The 24,287-nt window shown below is 30.8% G+C and overlaps 1 protein-coding gene across 2 annotated transcripts; it reads right to left on the bottom strand.

Moving 5' to 3' along the window:
* Positions 1-19,988: 19,988 nt before the first annotated feature.
* Positions 19,989-24,211, bottom strand: LOC126901237 (mitochondrial fission regulator 1-like). 2 transcript variants are annotated; one of them, XM_050677596.1, is made up of 10 exons: positions 23,555-24,211; positions 23,151-23,311; positions 22,986-23,082; positions 22,300-22,335; positions 22,131-22,223; positions 21,984-22,034; positions 21,842-21,922; positions 20,602-20,753; positions 20,289-20,351; positions 19,989-20,218 (listed from the first exon to the last, which is right to left on the bottom strand). In XM_050677596.1, the coding sequence occupies exons 1-10, from the start codon at positions 23,589-23,591 to the stop codon at positions 20,123-20,125; spliced, it is 867 nt and encodes a 288-aa protein (XP_050533553.1). In that variant the 5' UTR covers positions 23,592-24,211; the 3' UTR covers positions 19,989-20,122. The 2 variants fall into 2 exon arrangements, with proteins under 2 accessions (XP_050533553.1, XP_050533554.1); XM_050677597.1 differs by lacking the exon at positions 23,151-23,311.
* Between the last annotated feature and the right edge of the window lie 76 nt (positions 24,212-24,287).

The raw sequence follows: 24,287 nt of genomic DNA, 5'->3' as shown, positions 1-24,287 counted from the left end.
GTATAATTTGTTAATTGTCTTTCTTCTAGGATAATATTTTAAATGAAAATTTATAGATGCATTATTATTCAAGAACATCATGTTTTTCGCTATCCTCATCAAGTCCACCAGGTGCAATTGATGTTGAAATGATGGGCTATGGAGAAAAAGCTTATATGGAAAACAATCTATTAGTTGGATATCTAGATTTTATTTCTGGTAATAATCTATATGGTTTATTTTAATAGATATCTGTATGAAAACCATATATTTTATAGTCATTAAAGAAACGTTAAGTAAGAAACGTTAGTGTTTAATATACAGAATGTTCTTAACTATTTTATATACAGGTAGACTAAAGTATGACAGTTAAGTTATAAATATATGAGATATGCATAAAGTAAGAAACATGCGTGTTTAACATACAAAGTGTACTTATGATACGAAAAATTATATATAGAGTTTACCAAATGTTAGGGGCTTGTTTAGTACTTGAGGATCTTGGTCAAGAATAAAAATCGGAAGATACCCGTCGTCTCCCCAAATATTATACCTATCTCCTTAAATGAGTTTTAATTATCTAAAGGAGCACAGGCAATCTTGTACCTTATTTACAAGAGATAGATTATATAATAAAGTTACACTATTATATGATGTCAACGACAAAGTAAAATTTTATTTTAGATGTTTAATTATATAAGTTATTTGTATTGAATAAAATAAGTATATATAATATTTATTATAAAAATAACGAATTATGTTATATTTTGAAATTGTTTTTATTTTGTTCTTAAAAATCCATTTTATTTTAATGATCCCTCAAATGCTTTAGTTTGAAAACAGGTAAGAACTTTTGAAATACCTATGAAAATATCAAATTGCTTTAAAGATTTTACGTAATCAATATTTTCCATTTGAATACCACAAGTTACAACAGTGTTTTTGTGTACCCAGGGTCAAAAAATAAAATATTTTTAATTAACTATAATTATACGGTATAATGTATTTATAGTGTACCATTTAAGATATACCACTATAGCTGCTTCTACCGTCACTCTTCCGTATCTTGGTGATAACGTGTATCCCCTATGACAACCTCTTCAACCGCTACCCATGTGAAATTATCGAAAATATCTATTTATTTTTTTCTGCATCTTCATCAACATAGGCGACTGTTTATACAATATACTGACCAAATAATTCTATTTAACAATTAAAAATGAATTACCAGTGCAATAAATCCATTGTCAATTGGAGCCAGCACTCTTGGCCAACTATTAGCCATTATTCAAGCAGTCTTCCCGATAAGACAAACGCGGTCTAAAAATTATAAAATAAAAGTACAAAGTAACGCCATTTCCGTTAAATATCAAAAATTTAAAAACTACGTTAATCACAATGGTTGTGAAATTACCATTCCATTAAAATAATAAAAAAAAAACGACAGACACGTAAGTTGATAATAAGGAGATGACATTATTAAGTGTTTCTTTTAGTCGATGCTTGTTGACGAGTTAAATGTATTATTTTTCACCCTCTTTTTTTTTTTTTTTGTTACCCAATAACAGCCGGATAGCCTTTTGTATACCCATATTGGTGTAAGTTCCACCGTCATAACGATGGCGACAGGCTCCTAGATTTTTAAATTATTTTTAATGACAAAATGAATATATATGTGTTAAATAGTAATGTATATCAAACTATTTTGGTTATTGTATTGATATTAAATATTGTTAAAAATTAAAAGTAAAATTAATAATTTAAAAATATTGAGCGTTCGATTATTAAATTTTAATATTCCGCTAGCCTTCACAAAGCTATTCTACAAACTCAGAGGTTTCACTGTTTTTTATGAACATTATTGAGTCAGATAATGAGGTTAAAACAATATTTTAAAGAGATAGAAAGAGTCAAAAACCAGCTATTGATGAACAAGTAGAAAATTTTCCTGATTTCTTTACTCATTCTCAATATTAACTATATGAATACAGCTCGATAGGTGATGAAAAATTTTTTATTTATGATGACAATATTTATGTGCCTAAAATATTGGACCCCGAAAAACTACAAAATTCATTAAGGGATTTAATAAAAAGATCTAAAAAAACAAATAGGAAGTATAACATCGACATCAACCAAGGGAATAAAACAATTGGTTCATAAAAAAAAAAATATTAAAGAAAGTAGAGCAAAATTTCCAAATAATTCGGCCTCCTGTGATTAGCCGTAATGGTATTATTTCTCCAACTAAACCCTAAACTACTTATTATTTTGGATTAGACTAGTAGTAAACTCAAGCCATTGAATAAAAACAAAGTGTATAATGTGAAACACACTAAAACTGTCAAATTTTTAAATTTAAAAAAGTTACTAAACGAACAAGTAAAATATTACAACCCAAGTCATCAAAGGTAGTGATAGATTGAGATTGTCAGATTGTAATAGTTTAAGAAATCGGAATACGGTCTGTCTGCTGAACAAATATTAGAAAGACGAAGATTGAAAACAAAACGAGAACAGCGAAAAAAATATTATTCACCATCAAAAAATCGAATAAAACAAAAAAAAAAAATTATATGAAATAATTTTCTGCAAATGGTTGCAGCAGAAGAATCAACAAAATAACAAGCCATCTTAGACATTGTTATCCATTTACTAGATTGACTGTATCATCTGCAAGAACATCAAAGTAAGTTTATATAAAACTATTAATTATATTCAGAAATTTGGACTAAAAGAATTTTTAGTATACTATACCAGAGGGATTTTTTTTTTAGAAGGTAGTGAGAACAAATGATATTCTCACGCCTACCCTAACTAAACTCCGAACGAGAACAACGTTGAAAAAAAGTTCATAAAAAAAATTGAAGAACAAAAAAAAAAAAAAGAATAAAAAATGAAAAAAAATTACTTAAATATTTATAAATTTTAATTTCAAAAATTTAAAAAATCGAGTAATAATTGCCTTAGTATTTAGATAAAATTTTAATATTAGATAATAGGGTGGGTAAAATAATATATTATTTAAAGAGTCAAAAAAATATATATCAATTTCATCTAACTTGGATAAAATAATATCTTAAAAAATAACAACTTCCAAGATGTACACCACCGGCTCCGGAAGTGCCGCACGAACCGATCCGCACAATTACCATCAACACTGCTAACTTGTTGATGCCCGTGGAACATGACAGTAAAACTGTCGCCAAATTATGCGAAGATTATTATTAATTGTGTTCGTCATTTCGGTTTGTTTGTTTTTTAATAACCTGTTGTTGTTAAATAATATTCGCCTCACGTGTCACTACCCTCAAACCAGGATCGACTACATTATTAGGATGTACGTCCTTACATATTAGGGATATTACTCAAGATTTCAATCTATTGTAAAAATAAACTATTTATTACTAGGGTTATTGTAATTTTTACATAGTAAACATTCATTACTGTTAATTATTTTGATTATCATAACAAAAACAATATTTTCTACTATATTAACTCAGTATTATTATAATTGTTATTNCATTACTGTTAATTATTTTGATTATCATAACAAAAACAATATTTTCTACTATATTAACTCAGTATTATTATGATTGTTATTTTTTATTAAATATGCAATCAAAAGACAAAAAGAGTGGATGTTTTATTACTTTATGGCATTTTATAACAAGAAAAAAAAATAGAAAGGATCAAATAAGAATACAGGCCTTGAAGGAAACGCAAAAATCAGAACATTTTACAGATCTTAAACTCAATGAAAAAAAATAATTATTACAGCCCTTATTCCACCACCACCACCGCCACCTTTTCCATTCATAGCACCAAGGCCTCCATTAATTTTTAAACATAAAGGTGATGGTGATGATGTAAGACTAGAAAAGGATGCTGAGACCAAAATTAAAAAAATATTAAAGGTAAATAAANGTAAACTGGCAAAATGTGATAATATTACTTAGTGATAACGTCACTAGGTGATAAGGTCACTAGGGGTATATAAGGGAGTTTTTTCTAGTCGGGGTGTCAGTATGTGTTTAGCGTTGATAATGGTAACATTGTTTCCGAAATACGTATCCGCGACTTTTCATTAATTTTTTTGTGGCTTTTGAGTTTAATATTTTTAATATTTTTTAGTTTTTTTAAATTAATAATATTTTTAATATAGTTTTAATTTTACGTAAATAAACTTGTCTACTAATTAATTATTAAGTACTCTAAACATATCATTGCTCTAAGTTTTTTATCCAATACGAAGCTTAATTTTTTAATATACTCTCTTAGTCTTAGTTTTAAGACATGTAGAGGATTGTAAATAATATACATTATCTGATTAGTAATCAAGTTTAAAGATATAATCCTGTTGATCTAAACGATATCTTAATATAAATTGTATCACATTTCTCAATAAATATTTTTGATTTCATGTAGCCAGGAAATATGCACAATGCAGATTTAATAAGAGAATTAAAAAACGGTGTGGCATTAAAAAAAGTATTTATTTTCATAAATATTTATTATCTCTATAAATTACTTATTTTATGTTTTTTTTTTTTTAATTTGAAGGTTAAACGTTTAGAAATAAAAAGGCCTCAAGAGGAAGACAGTGAGCTCGCCAAAATATTTTCTAAAAGGAGGATTAAAGATACCGACCAGTTATAAATAATGCCTCCCTTTGCATAAAAACATAAAAACTTATTGTTCAGTGTAATTGTATTCAAAAACATTTTTTTTATATTTTTGAGAATTGAAAAACAATTTAATGGAGCAATGTAATATTTTCTTATAAATTAAATATGTTATTGTATTACAGAATGTCTTACTAAGATTTATTGTAATAAATTATTAACATTTTAAATTCTGTTTTATACTTGTATGTTTTAGTGTATAATACTATTATTAATTAAATAATACAATTTATTAAAATTAAACGTATAATTTATTAAACGTTTAGATATAAAAAAGCCTCAAGAGGAAGAGAATGAAACAGTCCAGTTATAACAGTTAAATTGCATAAAGAACTTTCTAACATTTTTTCATTTTGACATTAATAATTTCAAATAATATTTAATATTTTTAAATATACTTACATTTTGTCGCATATATTACGGATTTATATAATTAAGCAAATGTAAAAACATATTGTTCAGTGTATTTGTACAGTGGACTTTACGAATGAATTTTATAATATATAATTATAACAATTAAATGTATTATATATGAATTCTAAGAGGGACGGTGTGTTCGGTAACCTCAATATAAAAAGAATCTCAAAAATATAAGGAATAAAATATAAAAAATACATGATTCATAGAATCTTATATACAACAATTTGATTAGGGGGGACACTTTATACTAATGCTATAATGGCACTAATATAAACAAATAATAAATTATAAATGTTAGTAAGTCTTAAAAATAAGATGAATAAACATTATACTTATCGGCTAATGGAAACGGCTGATGATAATGTTGAATATTGAAAGGTTCAATTGAAGTCGAATGCAAGTAGCTGACCAACTTGTACAATTTACTGTGAACGGTACTGTGATGTATCCCGAAAAATATATAGACCAAAAAGCGATATAATAGCGCACAAGATTGCGACAATCGCAAAGGTGATATTTTATTTTAACAACAAAGTGAATAAAAAACTACTGGCTCGCAAGTACCATAGAGTTTATAGGTGAAAATACGCTAATATGGCGGTGACAATGTATACATAGAGAGAAGACCGACAACAACTTGGTGTAGCACAGCAATGGCATAAATATCTCAACACAGTTTCTCGACAGCATATTCGACCAATGTGTATCCAATAATAACAAAAGATTAAGTTTGCTGAATTAAGAATTGAAATATTACGCTGTACAAAAGGATATAATCTTCCTGAAAAACAAATATAAGAGGTATAAATATATTATAATTATTTAAGAGCATCACGCTAATTAAAAAATACTAAAATTAGTAGTCAATATTAAATTACAATACATCTTTCTCACTGAATTACATATGGTTACTAATCGCATATTTATTTCATTATAATAGTTAATCTTAAAAAATAAAACCATCTAAATCTTTTTTCTCTCATCTTAACCACAATTGACGCTACACCTATACTTCCTCTAATATTTTCGTTCCTTATCGTAACTTCTCTTGTCACTCGAGTCATCCATCTAAGCATTCTGAAACGCTTCTCTGCACTTAAACCATCCGCACATTCATGTCTTACATCCTTCTTGCATTACTGATCTTAAATACTTAGGATCAGACAATAGTATTTACTAAAAAATTAAAATATTTGAAGAGTGAATGTGTCAAACGTTCTATGTGCCAAAAAAATGAAAAATCGTTTTATATCTGATTTATGTTCTATGTGCCAAAGGCCACAATCTTGTATGTGTTTCAAATGTCAATTAAATTTTTTACTTGTACAAAATTGCATTCATAGAAGGTGTTCGTTATGTGAGACATGCCCATGTTACTATCGTTTTTTGTGTTTTCTGAACAAATATGTTTTTGGCACATAGAACGTTTGACACATTAATTAATATTAAATAAAGATATAAATTTAGAACTATAAATTTAATAATGAATTAATAACATACAGAGTGTAACGGATCTAACTGACAACTCTTATAACTTATGATCTATATAACATTTTATACATGTTTTTTGTAATTGCGAAAAATAACACAAAACATAGTTTAAATATAGTTCTATATTGTAAAAATTGATTAAAAAAAAAAAGTATAAAATGTTATGTAGATCATAAGTTATAAGAGTTGTCAGTTAGATCCGTTCCACTCTGTATATTATTAATTCATTATTAAATTTATATCTTTATTTAATTAATTAAAGAGATATTTGATGAATAATTTGATCTAGATAAGTTTGATAAACGTATCAATTTGACATAATTATTTAAGTTCCATAATTTCATTAGTACTTATTGTTCAAAACAGCACATGTTATCTCCGCATCAGTCGGTATTGATAGCGTGTACCGGTTGAACACGGTGGTAGTGGTGATAATATTTGAAACAATATTGGGCCAAATAATTTTCATTGTCAAGTAGAGATGGGAATTATGGTTCACCTAAGTGATCCGATTCATTCGAATAAGGTCAACTAGAAGATCCGGTTCAAAGACCAGTTCGATATCTAAAAGATATTTTGAGTCAATTGAATCGAACATTCAGTATAGTTTTGGTTCTTTTACAGTTCTCGATTCGCGATTCGGATTAGGGATGTGTTGTATAAACAAATGACATATGAATATGTTACCATGTTATCATTGATATTTGGTAAGCGATCGAATTGGTTCAGTGTGATTAAAAACGGGAAAAAATTAGGTATTTGGGGAATCCGGATCACTACGGTTCGGCGATCTGAATCATTTCGTTCACTATTTTGACCCGTTCAATGCGATCCGTTCGTTCGCTAACGACTCATCTCTACTGTCAAGCAGTCTGTCGGTTGACTAGCTATAGGTGACATATTTTAATGCTTTTTTGTGCGAAATATTGTTATTGATATAGTTACGTAATCAATATAGACGTGTATTTTTTCAATAGTGTTGTTCTCCGGCTTGTCGCAGAGAGTCGTAAAACTGTGTGTACATATTCAACACTTCAAATAAATATAAACAATATATATTAATGTATTGATCCGTAACCGTTTCCATTTGTTTTCGGAACTAAGGTAAAGGTTACGGTCATGTCGCATTCCGGGTAGCTATACGAAAGCCGAAGCTCTGGTTTTATTTTGTGGTCACGTGAACTTCAATACTAAAGGCTGAATGCTACATCAGGTTGTTTATAAAATCAGTGGATTCGTACAGGTTGGACTGTGTAATATTTTTTTGTGTAAATTTATTTATCGATTAATTGTCAAACTTACTTACCTTTGTATTTGGGGACGCCCAATTTAAATTTAATTTTATACGTTTTAATAGTTATATTATATTATAGTTATTAATTATAAACAGCACAAGACAACCATACTTTTTTATAATATATACAAATAATAATTGTACGAATATCAATCTCTTTTATTTTATATTTGGGTATATAGTCATTTATTTCTTCTGTGTTGATTATTATCAGTCATACGGGCCAACCGTTATTGTGGGAGCCCGTTGGCTAACACTTATATTGTATAATTTTAAAGGGATTCAAGACAACGCTTTGTCTATAATGGTAGAAACAATATTTTATGGAAACTTAGTAGAATGAATTACTGTAAACTTGTAAACTAACTAACTGTATAATTTTTTAAACAAAATTTTTTTTTTCGATTGAAAATACAATGATAATATAAAAAAAATGAGGATGCCATTTGAAAGTCTAAAGATAAAAAGAGTTTAGATATAGTAGCAAAATATTATGATTTAATGTTAAGTAGTTTAACAAAAAACTATTATTGTTAAGATAGTTAAACAATAAATATTTTAAAAGATATTATGTGAGTAGTTAAATGTTGTGATATCCATTCATATTACTTTTAAATAATTCTTAAAATATTTAAATGTAAATTATAAGAAAAGTACAATGTAACAAAAATTGTATTATTTACCAAATTGATATCATAAAAATACTTTGTAATTTAAATATATATTTTCATGTAATAGTTATCTAAGTCATGATTACGTTATATTAAATTATAAAATGATAGTAATTAAAAGGTTTTCATCGTTTCCGCCAAATCTGAAAATTTTAATAAAAAAATATTTTGCCTTATAATTATATTAAAATGTATAGTTTTCATAATGCAGTCTCAAAAAGCGTACGGAATAAAATTGAAAACCGTTTCAGAAAAACTAAAGAGACAATTGATAAATTTAATAACAATGAAATTAGCTGAATTGAATTTGAGAAATTAGTTTTCAACAACTATCAATAAATTTATAGATCATAAATCTATTTTTTATTATATTATTACACGTATTTGATATTTTTTAAGCTTATTATTAATCTTTGAATTTTATTTCAATGTTTTGATAACTTTTTATTTTCTTATAAACTATATTTTTATAATTCATTACAAATATATATTTATACATTGGGTGCCACTTATTGTCAACATCCGTAATTCTTATGAGCGACGGTCAAAATTTTATTAGAAATTCCTTAAATATAAATCATGTAAAGTTTCAGGCCATTTGAACAATTTTAACACGTGCCGATTTAAGCTTTAAGTTTTAAGTATCGGTTTTAGCATACGCTCAGATTAGGTAGCTGCCAGTACCAAATTGTTTGACTTTTATTCAATGTTATGTTCAGGCCAGTATTTAAGATTTTTCCGTGGGGTATTAATATTAATGAGCAAAATAAAGTAATTTTTTGTCCTATCACTATCAAATGACATTGGCCCCCAAGAATTATTGCCCCCTTTAACCACCCCTAAATATGATCATGTCGTTTTGAACAATTACTTATTTTATCACATAAGCATAACTTTATAAAGAAAATATGACGTTTTAACTAAGGTAAATAAATTATAATAGATAACTATCTTAAGTATGTATATTAGGGTGCCACTTATTCATACATGATGATTTTTTTTTTTTTTGTAATTCTTATGAGCGACGGTCAAAATTTTATTACAAATACCTTAAATATAAATCATGTAAAGTATCAGCCCATTTGAACAATTTTAACACGTGCCGATTTAAACTTAAAGTTTTGTGTAAATTCGTAAAATCCGTTGTTTTGACATATAGTCGTTACAATTTTCATTTTACAAAAAATTGTGTAAATCATTACAAAAAATCGTTGAATTATCCAAGTACGATAATAATCATACATGTGCAATATTCGATTCTTTTTTTTATATTTACCGTGTACCTCTAACGTTATCTAAATGGAACTTTTTTGATCCAATAAAGTAATTGTAAATAGAATCATTACCAATTAAAATATGTGCCATTTCGCGTATTATAGAATACTCTTTTATCATATTATTGCAACAAAAATTATAACAGACTAAAATAAATTAATTTCAATTTTATAAAAAAATTAATATTTTTTAAAAATATTGTTTCTTATTTCATTATTATAAAACATTCCTTATGTCTATAAAATAACATGGACTTATGTAAAATTAAAAAAAATAAAAAATAAATAATATTAAATAAAAAAAAATGAGAGGGTTTTTTTAAGAACATTTAGAGATGGATTGGGATATTTTTCACGATAATTTTGTATAGTCTAAAAATTAAAAATAAATAGTATTATTTATTATTAAAACTATTAACTAATGTTATTTACCTGCAGAAGAAATTGTTATTCATACATGATGATTTTTTTTTTTTTGTAATTCTTATGAGCGACGGTCAAAATTTTATTAGAAATACCTTATGATTTAATTGATATAGCCCACTTAAACGCACTCGAATTGATTAAAATTGAAGAAGATAGGCTATTTTTAAATAAACAAAGAAAAAAAGGACGTCCAGGTTCAATGTTGCGAGTAGATAGAAAACTAAGTGGGATTGAAAAACGAAAATTTACTCGTAAAGAAGAGATCAACACTAGGCGTGAAAAGTATTTAAATACGCCGTCACGTCAACTAGTAAACTCAATTAAATTAATAAAACATAAAATTTTTAATTTTTTAACTTAAGACAGTAAAACTAAAAATTAATACTATATTTCACAGGAATTATATATTATTCAGATTTTGATGAATGCGATTTTCATGTAAAATAAAATGAAGAAAAAAACATTCAAAATATTGGAGACGGTATAATTGATGATTTTCAGTCAGTAATGGAGTTTGAAAATGAAGAAAAAATTCCAAATACTGAAGTTAATACAGTTGTAAAACCTAAACGAGCTCGTAAAGAAATTTTAACACCACGATTAGCTGCAGTACTTGATAAGTGTAAAATAAGTGAGAGAGATACGGTCCATTTACTTACAGCTTTTTTGGATGCAGTTTCATTAGATTCAGCTGATTATATAATTAATCGTACATCTATCCGTAAAGCAAGAGATGATTATCGAAGAACTTACTATAAAAAGGTAAGAAAAAATTATTTAAGTACAGAAAAAGATGTTGTAACAATACATTGGGACACAAAATTATTAAGTAACATTATTGGACATTAAGTCGAAAGATTAGCAGTAATTTCAACGTCTCATGCAGTTAATAAACTTTTAGGAGTACCAGAAATATCCGCTGAAACGGGTTTAGAAATATGCTCCGCTATTTATGAAGTTATTGATAGCTGGGGATTGATAAATAATATCCAAGCGTTTGTTTTTGATACAACAGCATCTAACACTGGGAAATTTAATGGTGCTTGTTCTTTATTAGAAAGGAAAATTGAACGAGATATATTATTTTTCGGTTGTCGTCATCATATATACGAAATAATATTATCAACAGTCTTTTCCCGCAGGGGAATCCGCAAGGATTACGGGCCTAACAACCCCGCGGACCCTAGTTATTTCAGTGGGGGTGGCAACACGTACCACTGCTCTTAGCCGGTCATGACTTTGGTTAGTTGGGACCGGTAGGCCTGGGCATACCTGCTTGCTAACAGCGAATAGGCCCCCCTAACCCAGCCATACCAAGTGAAAGGGTTGCTAACTTGTCACAGGGTAGTTAGCCGAAAGGTAAAGTGACCATTGGGATCCTCTATGGCACCTGGCGCACCATAGAGTATACAGCCTTATCACAGTATCGAGCTCTGCTGTGACGGACCTTTATTTCTCGACTTCTCGTGGGAACTATATGGACAAAAACATAGAAAAACCACAAAACAACGAACTTGTGACGATCAGGGATCCTACGGACAACCTGTCGGAACAAGATCGTGAACTGGCGACTCTTCGCAGAAGAATCGCCGAACTTGAAGGTCTCAATGCCAACAACGGGACACTTGGTGAACCGTCTACTAGCAAAGAGACAGCAACGTCAGAAAATGTAGACCAGGAATCGCAAGATCAACTGGGAGCAGTAGCTGACAAAATCGAAGGTCTAAAACTTAGACCTGAGAAATTGAGCGGCAGTCAGAGGCGCAAGCTGAAGAGGAGCCGAGCAAACATGGAGGGGCAGAAGAACCTACCAAAGGAGGGAGACAAGGGAACCGATGACTTGAAAAAGTCAAAGGGAACCGAAGCTCAAAAACCTGAGGACAAGGGGCAAGAACCTCCATGTAAGAAAACTCATTGGGTACCGACCTACAGGGACGTGGTAACCGATGATAAAAAAGTGGCTCTGGTCCTCGCAGGCTACCCCACTAACAAGTTGACCACAGAGCAGGGGCTACTCATTGAGTCTTGTGTTGGAGACTTGATACTGTCGGGTACTGATGGAACCGACGTACCAAGGTTTGAAGACACCAGACTCACTGATGGAGCACTTGTGATCAGTGCAGCCCAAGAGAGCTCTCTTAAGTGGCTCACTGACCATGTCAACTTGATAAAACCTTGGGACGGTGCAGAACTCCATTTGGAAGCCTACAACCCGATCAAGTATAAACGGATGGTCACTCACATACCAGGGCTGCCAAAAGATTCCAAGAAGATCATGGAAATTTTGGCAAAACAAAACCCAGGGCTGAACACGGCGATCTGGAAAGTCCACCATGAGACAGAGGTTGGCCCGAAAGGACAAACTCTGTTTCTAAGTGTGGACGAAAACAGCATGGTCAAACTGGAGGAACTGAAGCGCAGTCCATATTTTGGAATGGGCAGAGTTTGCTTCACAGATTATGTTGCCAAGCAGCCACCAGCCCGGAAGGATGTGAAAAAATCCACACCTCAAAAATCTGGGAAGAGGAAGGCTGAGGAATCACCAGTGCCACTCGGGAAAGGAGGTAAGGCACAGGTAAGGGGCAAACGGACACACTTTACTCCTGCCTCGAAAGGGAAGGGAGGAAGTGTGTTACGTAAGGGAAAGGGACCCAGGAAACCGCCACCCTCAATAACGGCCACAGCTGAGGGGAACCTCTCCACAGATCCAAAAGGAAATGTGGAGAGCGGAACCAAGGCACGGTCGCCACCTGGGGACGGCGGTGGGACACCACCCACAGGGGGGGCTGTGTGACACAGGGACTGTTTCAGACACCTGTATCACACCCAGCACAGCGTGCTTTCTTAGGCGTCAACATCAGTTTATCTGAATGGCTGACAATAGAATTCAATTCACGCAAATAAACCTGCATCACAGTAAAGGGGCCAGTAGTGTATTACTAAGGACCCTAACTGAGAGGCATACAACACCCTTACAAATAGCACTTATTCAGGAACCATGGATAAATGGGGACCAGATTAAGGGGCTAAATCTAAGGGATTTTAAACTGTTTCATAAACAAGCAGATAAACCAAGAACTTGCATTTTGGTTAATAATAAAGTTAAAGCCAGCCTGATACTTAATCTATCAAGTGCAGACTTGACTATTATTAGAGTAACACTAAATGATGGTAAAAATATCATAGTAGCTTCAGGATACTTACCATATGAGGTCACAGACCCAGGTAGGGACCTAACTATGCTCTTTAATTATTGCAAAAATGAAAAATTAGAACTAATCCTAGGTATGGATGCTAATGCACACCACACTATTTGGGGGAGCAGTAACATCAACCAAAGAGGAGAGGTTATAATGGATCTATTGCTGACTACAGACCTAAGTATACTGAACAGAGGTAGTGAACCTACTTTTGTTATCAGGAACAGGCAGGAAGTCATTGATCTAACAGTTTGTTCAAAAGGGTTACTTCAAAAGATAAAAGGGTGGAAAGTGTCCTCCGAACCTTCTCTTTCTGATCATAGGCACTTACGATTCACTTTGGAAATTAACAAAGTTGAGACGGAGTACTATAGGAACCCGAAAAGAACAAACTGGGACAAATACAGGGCAGATCTCTCTCGTGACCTGATTAACCTACAGTTTAGATTGGGGTCGAGACAGAGTACTGAAAGGGCTGTAAATATGCTACAGGACTCCATTGTCTCAGCTTACAAAGAAAACTGTCCTTTAATAGAAAGGAAAGGTACAGGGCAGGGTGTAGCTTGGTGGAATGCTAACCTGTCTAAATTAAGAAAGAGTTCACGTAAGCTCTTAAATAAAGCAATGAAATCAGGTTTGGAACAACACTGGGAATCCTATAAGGACGCCCAAAGGAACTACAAATCTGCATTGAAAAAGTCCAAAAGAGAAAGCTGGAAGAAGTTCTGTGGGGATATACAACAACTCCCTATAGCAACTAGACTTCTGCGATCACTAAGGAATGGACCAAACAAAACTGTCGAGGCAATACTACTGCCAGACGGAATGTTCACCAATAATGATAATGAAACATTATCACATTTGATGAACACACATTTTCCTGACTCTACAATTAACAACAGAGAACAGGAACATGATGCACAGGACAAACGTGTGACCTGTGCTGATTGGAGACTAACCAGGAGAGTGATAACCCCAAGTGGAATAAGATGGGCAATAAAAGCCTTTGGCAGTTTTAAAGCTGCAGGCTGTGACGAAATTTTCCCTGCACTTCTGCAAGAAGGGTTAGAGATAATCGTCCCCCATCTCTGCAAAATATTTAGGGCATGCCTTGCCTATGGTTATCAACCAGAAAGCTGGCGTAAGGTTAGGGTAGTGTTTATACCCAAACCTAACCGCACTAACTATTATGAAGCAAAATCCTACAGACCAATAAGTCTTACTTCTTTTCTTCTTAAGACTATGGAGAAACTTATTGATAGGTACATCAAGGAGGGGCCTCTTAAGGAGAACCCTTTACATGAAAACCAACATGCGTATCAAACGGGGAAATCTACTGATACAGCTCTACACTGCTTAACTACTAAGATAGGGAAAGCTGTAGAGAATAAAATGTATGCAGTAGGTATATTCCTGGACATCGAAGGGGCTTTTGACAATACTCCCTTCGATGCTATGTGTGAATCTGCACAACAGCGTGGAATAGAACCACTTATTATTAAGTGGATAGAATCCATGCTTAAGGAACGCTCCATTTTGGGACAGCTCAATGAGACCAAAGTAATCAAGAGTGTCAAACAGGGATGCCCACAAGGCGGGGTTCTATCCCCCTTGCTATGGTGTCTAGTATTGGACTCGCTTATTAGAGAGTTAAACAAATATTGTTATACACAAGCCTATGCGGATGACTTGGTTATAACAGTGGTGGGTAAATTCCCAGACACTATTATTGACTTAGCACAACAGAGACTTAACACTATACAGATATGGTGTAGTAAGTACGGTCTATCTGTTAATCCAAATAAAGCAGAGGTTGTTATGTTCACTAGAAAGAGAATAGGACTAGACAACCTGGACACTCTTACTCTGAATGGACAAGAAATTAGCTTAAAATCAGAAGTAAAATACTTAGGTATTATCTTGGATAGTAAGCTAAAATGGAAATCACATGTTGAGTCAAGAATCAAAAAAGCAATGACCACATTGTGGACTTGCAGCAGAGCCTTGGGAAAGACATGGGGTCTTAAACCAAGAGTTATGTATTGGTTGTACACGTCAGTGATTAAACCTATGATATTGTACGGTGCCCTGGTCTGGTGGACCAGAACAGCACTCATTACAGCTAGGAAAGAACTTAGTCGCATACAGAGAATGGCTGCTATTGCCATCACTGGAGCATTAAGAACTACACCAACGGTCGCATTAGAGGCACTAATTGGATTGCCTCCTCTGCATCTAGAGGTGAAAGCTCACGCCAAAGCTACAGCACTAAGATTCCACAACTTAGGTATGTGGACTTTGGAGAGTGATACAACAGAACATGGTAAAATACTAAAAGAGATAGACAAGGGCTTTTTAGAATACCCCTTGGACTATATCAAACCGGTTCTTAAGAATAACATTCCCTACAAAGTGGAGATCACTACACGTATAGAATGGAATATTAACCACCTGACTGACAAAGGAGGATTTGTGATATATACAGATGGATCCAAAAAATCAGGAAAGGTAGGTGCTGGAATTTGGGGCTTAAAGCCACGAATAAATGTCAGTATGTCATTGGGCACAACACCCTCTGTTTTCCAAGCAGAGGTGATGGCGATACTGGTAGGGGCTCAGAACCTGCTGGTATACAAAAATAGGAAGATAACTATCTTAAGTGATAGTCAAGCGGCTTTGAAAGCACTCTGTAACGATCAGGTGAATTCAAAGCTGGTCCTCGAATGCAGGGAAACTTTAGAATCACTATCGAGGTTCAACAAAGTTACACTAGCGTGGGTACCAGGACACAACGGTGTCACTGGAAATGAGAATGCTGACTTTCTAGCCAGGAAAGGAGCAGAGAACACCTATGTTGGACCAGAACCAGTGGTAGGGCTCACTGAGCAATCGCTCAAAGCGTTACCCAAGAATTGGTGCAGAGAACAACACAGGAAAATCTGGAAGTACTTGGTAGTACCTAGACAATCTAAAATGTTTATCAAGACCCCTGGTTTATTGCTGGGTGATCTTAATAGCATGACTAGACATCAAATAAGCACCCTGACTGGTCTACTGACAGGACATGGTCACCTGCTTAAGCATCTTAACGCAATGGGGGTATCGGAATCACCATTGTGCAGAAAATGTGGAGTAGAAGAGGAAGACTCATTTCACATCATGTGCGAATGTGAAGCCTTGTCCACACTAAGATCAAACTACTTGAATAAACCATTTCCTGAAAAAGAGGATATTAAAAACCTAAAACCCAGGGAGATACTTAATTTCGCCAGAAAGACAGGACTCTTTGGTCATCTCTAGAGGTGACTTTATGGTTGGTAATGTATTAACACTTTGGTGATAACACTTAGGTGGGTAAACCGAATCAAGACAATTCGGTATGAGGTGCGCACAATGGACCAACAGGTCTGAGTGCATGGGCATTATGTCCACCTCAATAATAACTAAAACTAAAACTAAAAATCAACAGTCTTTACGATTTGTAAAGTAAGCGTCATGCCAGGACCTGATATTCCGCTATTTAAAAAATTTAAAAATCAGTGGGATACCATTATAAAAACTGATGTTTCTACTGGAATTTCTCATGCTAGAGTTCGACATATTTTAAATAATGACATTGATGAAATTTTACAGTTTTGTTTTGATAGACTTAATTTATCGTTTACGTGAGATGATTATAAAGAATTTCTTACTTTAATTATTTTTTTGTGGGGTGTCCCTCCAAAAGGAATAAAATTAAAAAAACCAGGGGCATACTATTTAGCACGTTGGATGGCTAAAGGTATATTTTTACTTAGAAATCAGTTTCAGTTAATTAAACTTGAGGAAAATTCTCTCGCAGAACTTAATTGCTTTATTATAAAATGTTACGCTATGAACTGTTTTATTGCCTCAAACAGTGAAATGGCTCCTTTAGATGACATCAGATTTTTAATAAAATTGCATGAATATTCTAAAATGAATAAAGATATTTCTGAAGCTATAATTAGAACATTTTTAAATCATTTATATTATTTGAATGAAGAATGTTCATCTTTTGCATTATTCGATCAAAGAGTAGACGACGAAACAAAATTGAAAATGGCTAAAAAATTATGTGAAGACATCTTCGATGAAGAAAATGAAATAGAAAAAGAGATTGAAACCCCCAAAAAACTAATTTTAAAAAAAGGTGACATTCCATTTTTTTTAATGATTACGATAAAACAATTTTAGTTAAACTTATAAGTCAAAAATCTCTAAAGATGTTTAAAAGATTCAATATAAATAGTGATATTTTAAAAACTCATCCCACNTGTTTAAAAGATTCAATATAAATAGTGATATTTTAAAAACTCATCCCACCACGTGGAATAATTCAGCTAATTATAAATATGGCGAGGAAAAAATTAAAAAACTTAAAGTTGTCAACGATGCAGCAGAAAGAGGGATTAAACTTATTAAGGAATTTGATAATAAAATTACAAAAAATGAAGAGCAAAAACAATTTCTTCTGCAGGTAAATAACATTAGTTAATAGTTTTAATAATAAATAATACTATTTATTTTTAATTTTTAGACTATACAAAATTATCGTGAAAAATATCCCAATCCATCTCTAAATGTTCTTAAAAAAACCCTCTCATTTTTTTTTATTTAATATTATTTATTTTTTATTTTTTTTAATTTTACATAAGTCCATGTTATTTTATAGACATAAGGAATGTTTTATAATAATGAAATAAGAAACAATATTTTTAAAAAATATTAATTTTTTTATAAAATTGAAATTAATTTATTTTAGTCTGTTATAATTTTTGTTGCAATAATATGATAAAAGAGTATTCTATAATACGCGAAATGGCACATATTTTAATTGGTAATGATTCTATTTACAATTACTTTATTGGATCAAAAAAGTTCCATTTAGATAACGTTAGAGGTACACGGTAAATATAAAAAAAAGAATCGAATATTGCACATGTATGATTATTATCGTACTTGGATAATTCAACGATTTTTTGTAATGATTTACACAATTTTTTGTAAAATGAAAATTGTAACGACTATATGTCAAAACAACGGATTTTACGAATTTACACAAAACTTTAAGTTTAAATCGGCACGTGTTAAAATTGTTCAAATGGGCTGATACTTTACATGATTTATATTTAAGGTATTTGTAATAAAATTTTGACCGTCGCTCATAAGAATTACAAAAAAAAAAAAAATCATCATGTATGAATAAGTGGCACCCTAATATACATACTTAAGATAGTTTTCTATTATTAAATATTAATTAATATAATTTATTTACCTTAGTTAAAACGTCATATTTTCTTTATAAAGTTATGCTTATGTGATAAAATAAGTAATTGTTCAAAACGACATGATCATATTTAGGGGTGGTTAAAGGGGGCAAAAATTCTTGGGGGCCAATGTCATTTGATAGTGATAGGACAAAAAATTACTTTATTTTGCTCATTAATATTAATACCCCACGGAAAAATCTTAAATACTGGCCTGAACATAACATTGAATAAAAGTCAAACAATTTGGTACTGGCAGCTACCTAACCTGACCGTATGCTAAAACCGATACTGATCGTCGTAATGACCCATAGATAAAACTAAATTGTTCTCAATTTTGTTAGTAGATAGACAGGTAGAAGATTAGTTTTTTCGGAAACGAAATACCGACCTTATTCAGGTTTGGATGAAATGTTAATCTCCCGTCTTGTTGCTTGACGACAACTGGCTCCCTTTAAATGGCGTATTGGGTGTATCGTGTCAGTTCAAGAAAGAAGTGATGGAGTGGTAAGGTCGGCCTTTGTTCGAACTGTTGATGGATTATACAGAGTGTTCAGTAAGTCAGGAAACGGGTTTCTATTGTTCTCATTGTTTGTAACAATGAGAACAATAGAAACCCGTTTCCTGACTTACTGAACACCCTGTATAAGCGGGCTGTCCGCCAATTGTGTCCTTTACTGTTTGAAGGTAATAACTCATCTCCAGAAATTTCATCCCAGTAGGTCGAAAAAAAAATTGTATAAATATGTTGTTATTATTTGTTTGTTATCCATTTATCCTGAGAATATTTAACTGTCTATGATTTATTAATATTTTATACTATCTTTGTCTCATTTTTTGGTTTTTATTGTTTAATTAATTTATGTTTTTTTATATATGTAAACAAAAATATTATATTTGTAGGTAAAATAATACTATTACTTTAATTATTTTTAATCTTACATCAAAATAGTCATGTTTAGAGCTTAAAATTTATCTTTAACTGTATACTTGATGTATTTATTATTCAATTAGTCATTTTGAAATTTGTTAGTTCAAGGCGGCTGGCGTGTTTGATCCTTTTTCCATATATGCGATAATACCATGTACTTAATCGTCTCCAACCAGTTATTATTTTTATCATTTAGTTAGGTTGCCCGCGGTAGCTTTTGCGGATATGTACGGACGGCATGCCGTAGTCGTCACAATAAAGAGCGAAAATAAAGTAAAAGTTATTTTCCAAAATAAAAGTTTTATATATTCGAAATCCTTACAGTCCACTATTACAATTGAGAAGCCTTAACAGTTAGTATACTCAAAATAAAGAAAATTAATCATTACTTAAAATTATTGTTAACAGAGACTTTAATGTCAAAATGAAAAAATATTAGGAAGTTCTTTGTGCAACTAAACTGTTATAACTGGACAGTTTCTTTAATCCTCCTTTTAGAAAATATTTTGGCGAGCTCACTGTCTTCCTCTTGAGGCTTTTTTATTTCTAAACGTTTAACCTTCAAATTAAAAAAAAAAACATAAAAAAAGTAATTTATAGAGTTAATAAATATTTATGAAAATAAATACTTTTTTTAATGTCACACCGTTTTTTAATTCTCTTATTAAATCTGCATTGTGCATATTTCCTGGCTACATGAAATAAAAAATATGTATTGAGAAATGTGATACAATTTATATTAAGATATCGTTGAGATCAACAGAATTATATCATTAAACTTGATTACTAATCAGATAATGTATTTTATTTACAACCCTTTTAACGTATTAAAACTAATACAAAGAGAGTTTTTTTAAATCTAAAGTTTCGTATGGATTAAAAACTTAGAGCAAAGATATGTTTAGAGTACTTAATAATTAATTAGTAGACAAATTTATTTACCTTTAATATTTTTTTAATTTTGGTCTCGGTATCCTTTTCTAGTCTTACATCATCACCATTACCTTTATGTTTAAAAATTAATGGAGGCATTGGTGCTATGAATGGAAAAGGTGGTGGTGGTGGCGGCGGCGGTGGTGGTGGTGGAATATGGCCTGTAACAATTATTTTCTTAAATAATATCTACATTAGATTAAACATCAGACATTATAATTGATAAATACGATTGAGGTATTAATTTTAAAAAAATATCAGTAATAGTTAGAAATCAATAAACATTTTATCTTTAATTTAGTTACAATATATTATCAATTATTTATTAAAATATTGTATATTCTAATGAATAAACTATATATTTTATTAAACTTGCACAAAAATTTTATCTAAAAAACAATTTTGTATAAGAAAGGGGCAAATTATGTTTAGATCAACATCGCAAGCTACTGAAATATTCGAATTTTTACCGACTTCCATTATATAGTCAACTATATTAATTAGTCAAGAAAATAATCATAATTGAATTAATTAAAATTATGCTAATTCTTATCTTCTTAATAATTAACTTATTTTCTTGATAATTAAATTCTTAATAATTCTTAATAATATTGTTAACCCAATATTGGCAAAATCAGGTCAGTTGTTCTATTTAATCCAGTATTAGAAAAAAATATGAGATAAACTAACATCGGACCACAGGAGAAGATGTAATTACAAGAGTCTTCCTTGGTTTATGTATACGATTTGGTCCCCATTAATAAGTCACACTATTTGGCCGTTTAGAGGAGTCAGCAAAAAAGGTTGGCTAAAAATAAATGAAGGCAAAACCCAATAAATGGAGGTGGAGAGAAGACATAGTACGAGAATATATCCTTCTTCAACAGTGGGTATCCATGAGTTCATCGAGTCAAACACAATTTATATACTTAGGTTCGGTATTGACCGAAAAAAATGAAAGTGAAAAAGAAGTAGCAACAAGAATCCTGTCGGGGAACGAATGTCTTGGTTGGTTGTTTAACGAGATGGTCCTAGTGGCCGTAAAAACCCAAGAAGAAGAAGAATGAATAGTAAGTATATAATTAGTCGCATGCAAATAATCCCTTTTTAATATTTTATTCTAGTTATAAAAAAGTAATTATCTATACATTTTAAAATGTAAATAAAAGCAACTTCAGTAATGTATCAATGTTTTTAAAACTAAAACATTACAAATAAAGTTATTTTTACAATTGTAGTTATTATTTACTTTTTGTTTCATTCTTTATTACATAACTATTAAAAGATTCCTTCAGCTCCATTAATTCCGATTTTATAAATTGAAAATCATCTATAAAATGACACATTAATATAAATTATCATAATTAATGATAACATCAAATAATTTTTACCTTCAAGTTTCATTATTCTTTGCGAGTTTAAATCAAATATTTTATAACCTTCTAAAACGTACAAATTATTATATATATAAATATTGTATATTCATTACAAAATTTTATTTTAATAGAATCAAAACTAAAATACTTTAAATAAATTACTTTTTCCTTTAGATTTTTTTTTGCCTTTTTTTTCATCATAATGAGAAGCATTATTTATTTTAACCATTTCTAATGTTAAACTATGTACTAATTCTAAACATAAAATTAAATATTGATATTAAAATATTACACATTGCCCAACTAAGAAAGACGTCAAATAATGTTTTACCTTCGAGTTTCGTTAATCGCTGAGATGTTGCATCTCCTTTTAAAAAAAGAATAATGGTTAAAAAAAAAACTTTATATGAAATATTAAAATACTTACCAAGAATTGGTATGTTAACACTGTTGGTTAATATTAATCGATTGTGAGGTTTTAATAAATTTTACACAATTTTAATATTCATAACTGTCACTGGATTATTCGCGCTCTTTAAAGGTAATATAAAAAATGCGAAAAGTATAAAGCAAATAAAGAATTTTTGAAAGCAAATTTTTTATATTGGCAAAAAATATGATATACTAATTTATGTCCGAAATAAATTCAGTTTATAAATGTTTTTACAAAAAACGACAATTATTTGAATACTAAAAATTAAAAGTAAACTTGTAAATATTCTACATTGACTAGAATATTTACTATTATTAATCTGGAGAATTGAAAACTTTGAAATACTCGTAAGTAAAATTTAGAGTTCCTCCTAATTCAGAAAATAATCAAGAATCAACTGTATTTTGTTGTCAATAATATTGTTCTATACAAAAACATTAAAGCAGAGCTCATAGTTCATACAATTATATATTTTAAAAGTAAGCAATCCTTTTATTTGCGGTATAGTACATACTGTTATTTAGTAAATTTTGTCAATATATAAATGTTAGAACTATCAAACTCAACTTTAAAAAAATACAAACCATTTTCCATAATATTTTTAATCTCATCTTGTTCTGCCGGACGGATGATTTGTGCAGGTAATGTTGTGTTATCTAATTTTTTATCAAATATGGCATCCTAGAAAATTTGCTAGGTATAATTCACACTATACTTTAAAAATAGTTAAAATAATTTTATTATTAAACCGTAGATTCAATAGCTAATTGTTTTTTTTCATTGAGTTTTAGATCTGTAAAATGTTCTGATTTTTGCGTTTCCTTCAAGGCCTGTATACTTATTTTATCCTTTGTATTTTTTTTTCTTGTTATAAAATGCCATATAGTAAGAAAACATCCACTCTTTTTGCCTTTTGATTCCATTTTTAACAACAAATAACAATAATAATAACAATTACAATAACAATGAGTTTATAAAGTAGGAAAACTTGTTTTTGTTATGATAATCAAATGAATTTGTAATGATAAATTATTTGTAATGAATGTTTACTATGTAAAACTTACAATAACCCTAGTAATAAATAGTTAATATTTTTACGAACATTTTAATAAATTGAAACCTTAAGTAATATCGCTAATATGTAAGGACTTACATCGTAATAAGGTAGTCGATCCTGGTTTTGAGGGCATGGACCCGTGAGCGGTTTATTATTCAGATTATTAAAAAACAAAAAAACCGAAATGACGAACACTATTAATAATAATCTTCACATAATTTGGTGGCACTTTTACTGTGGTTGTCGACGCGGTGTCCGGCATGATCATCGGTCATCAACAAGTTAGCAGCGTTGATGGCAATTGTGCGCCAGTCCCAAACCGGTGGCGTACATCCTCGATGTTGTCTGTTAGACTCAACGTATCATTTGCGGCGGGGCGTCTTTGGCCGAGTGGCACTTGCTGGACTTTGTACTATGGTTTATGGCACGCTGTCAAATACTCATATTAGGGCGAGGACTCATAATGGTGGCATGAGTCGTGGGACATCGTGCATCATTTCATATTTTTGTATGTTCTTTTTTAGTTCATCCAAATTACGATTTTCAAGAATACCTATGTATCTAGTAATGTTGGGTTTTAATCCTTTCATAACATTCCTTACAATCTCGTCTTCGCTCATATTATAATCAATTCTCTTAAATAATGCAAATGTTTCATTTATAAAGACAACTGTTTGCTCGTCTTCCATTTGTCTCCTTCTTTATAATAATATACATAACATGTCACTTTGTGCAATTGGTTAGAATTCCTCTCTCAATCTTTTATCTAATTCACTCCAAGCTAAATTTTAGCTTCGAAGCTTCTAAGATGTGTTTTTTTTTTTTTTTT

Source organism: Daktulosphaira vitifoliae, unplaced genomic scaffold, assembly GCF_025091365.1.
Source record: "Daktulosphaira vitifoliae isolate Bord-2020 unplaced genomic scaffold, ASM2509136v1 Scaffold_3, whole genome shotgun sequence".
Classification (NCBI taxonomy): domain Eukaryota; kingdom Metazoa; phylum Arthropoda; class Insecta; order Hemiptera; family Phylloxeridae; genus Daktulosphaira; species Daktulosphaira vitifoliae.
Note: the sequence above shows the minus strand (reverse complement) of the source record. Positions and strands in the feature narration are given on the sequence as shown.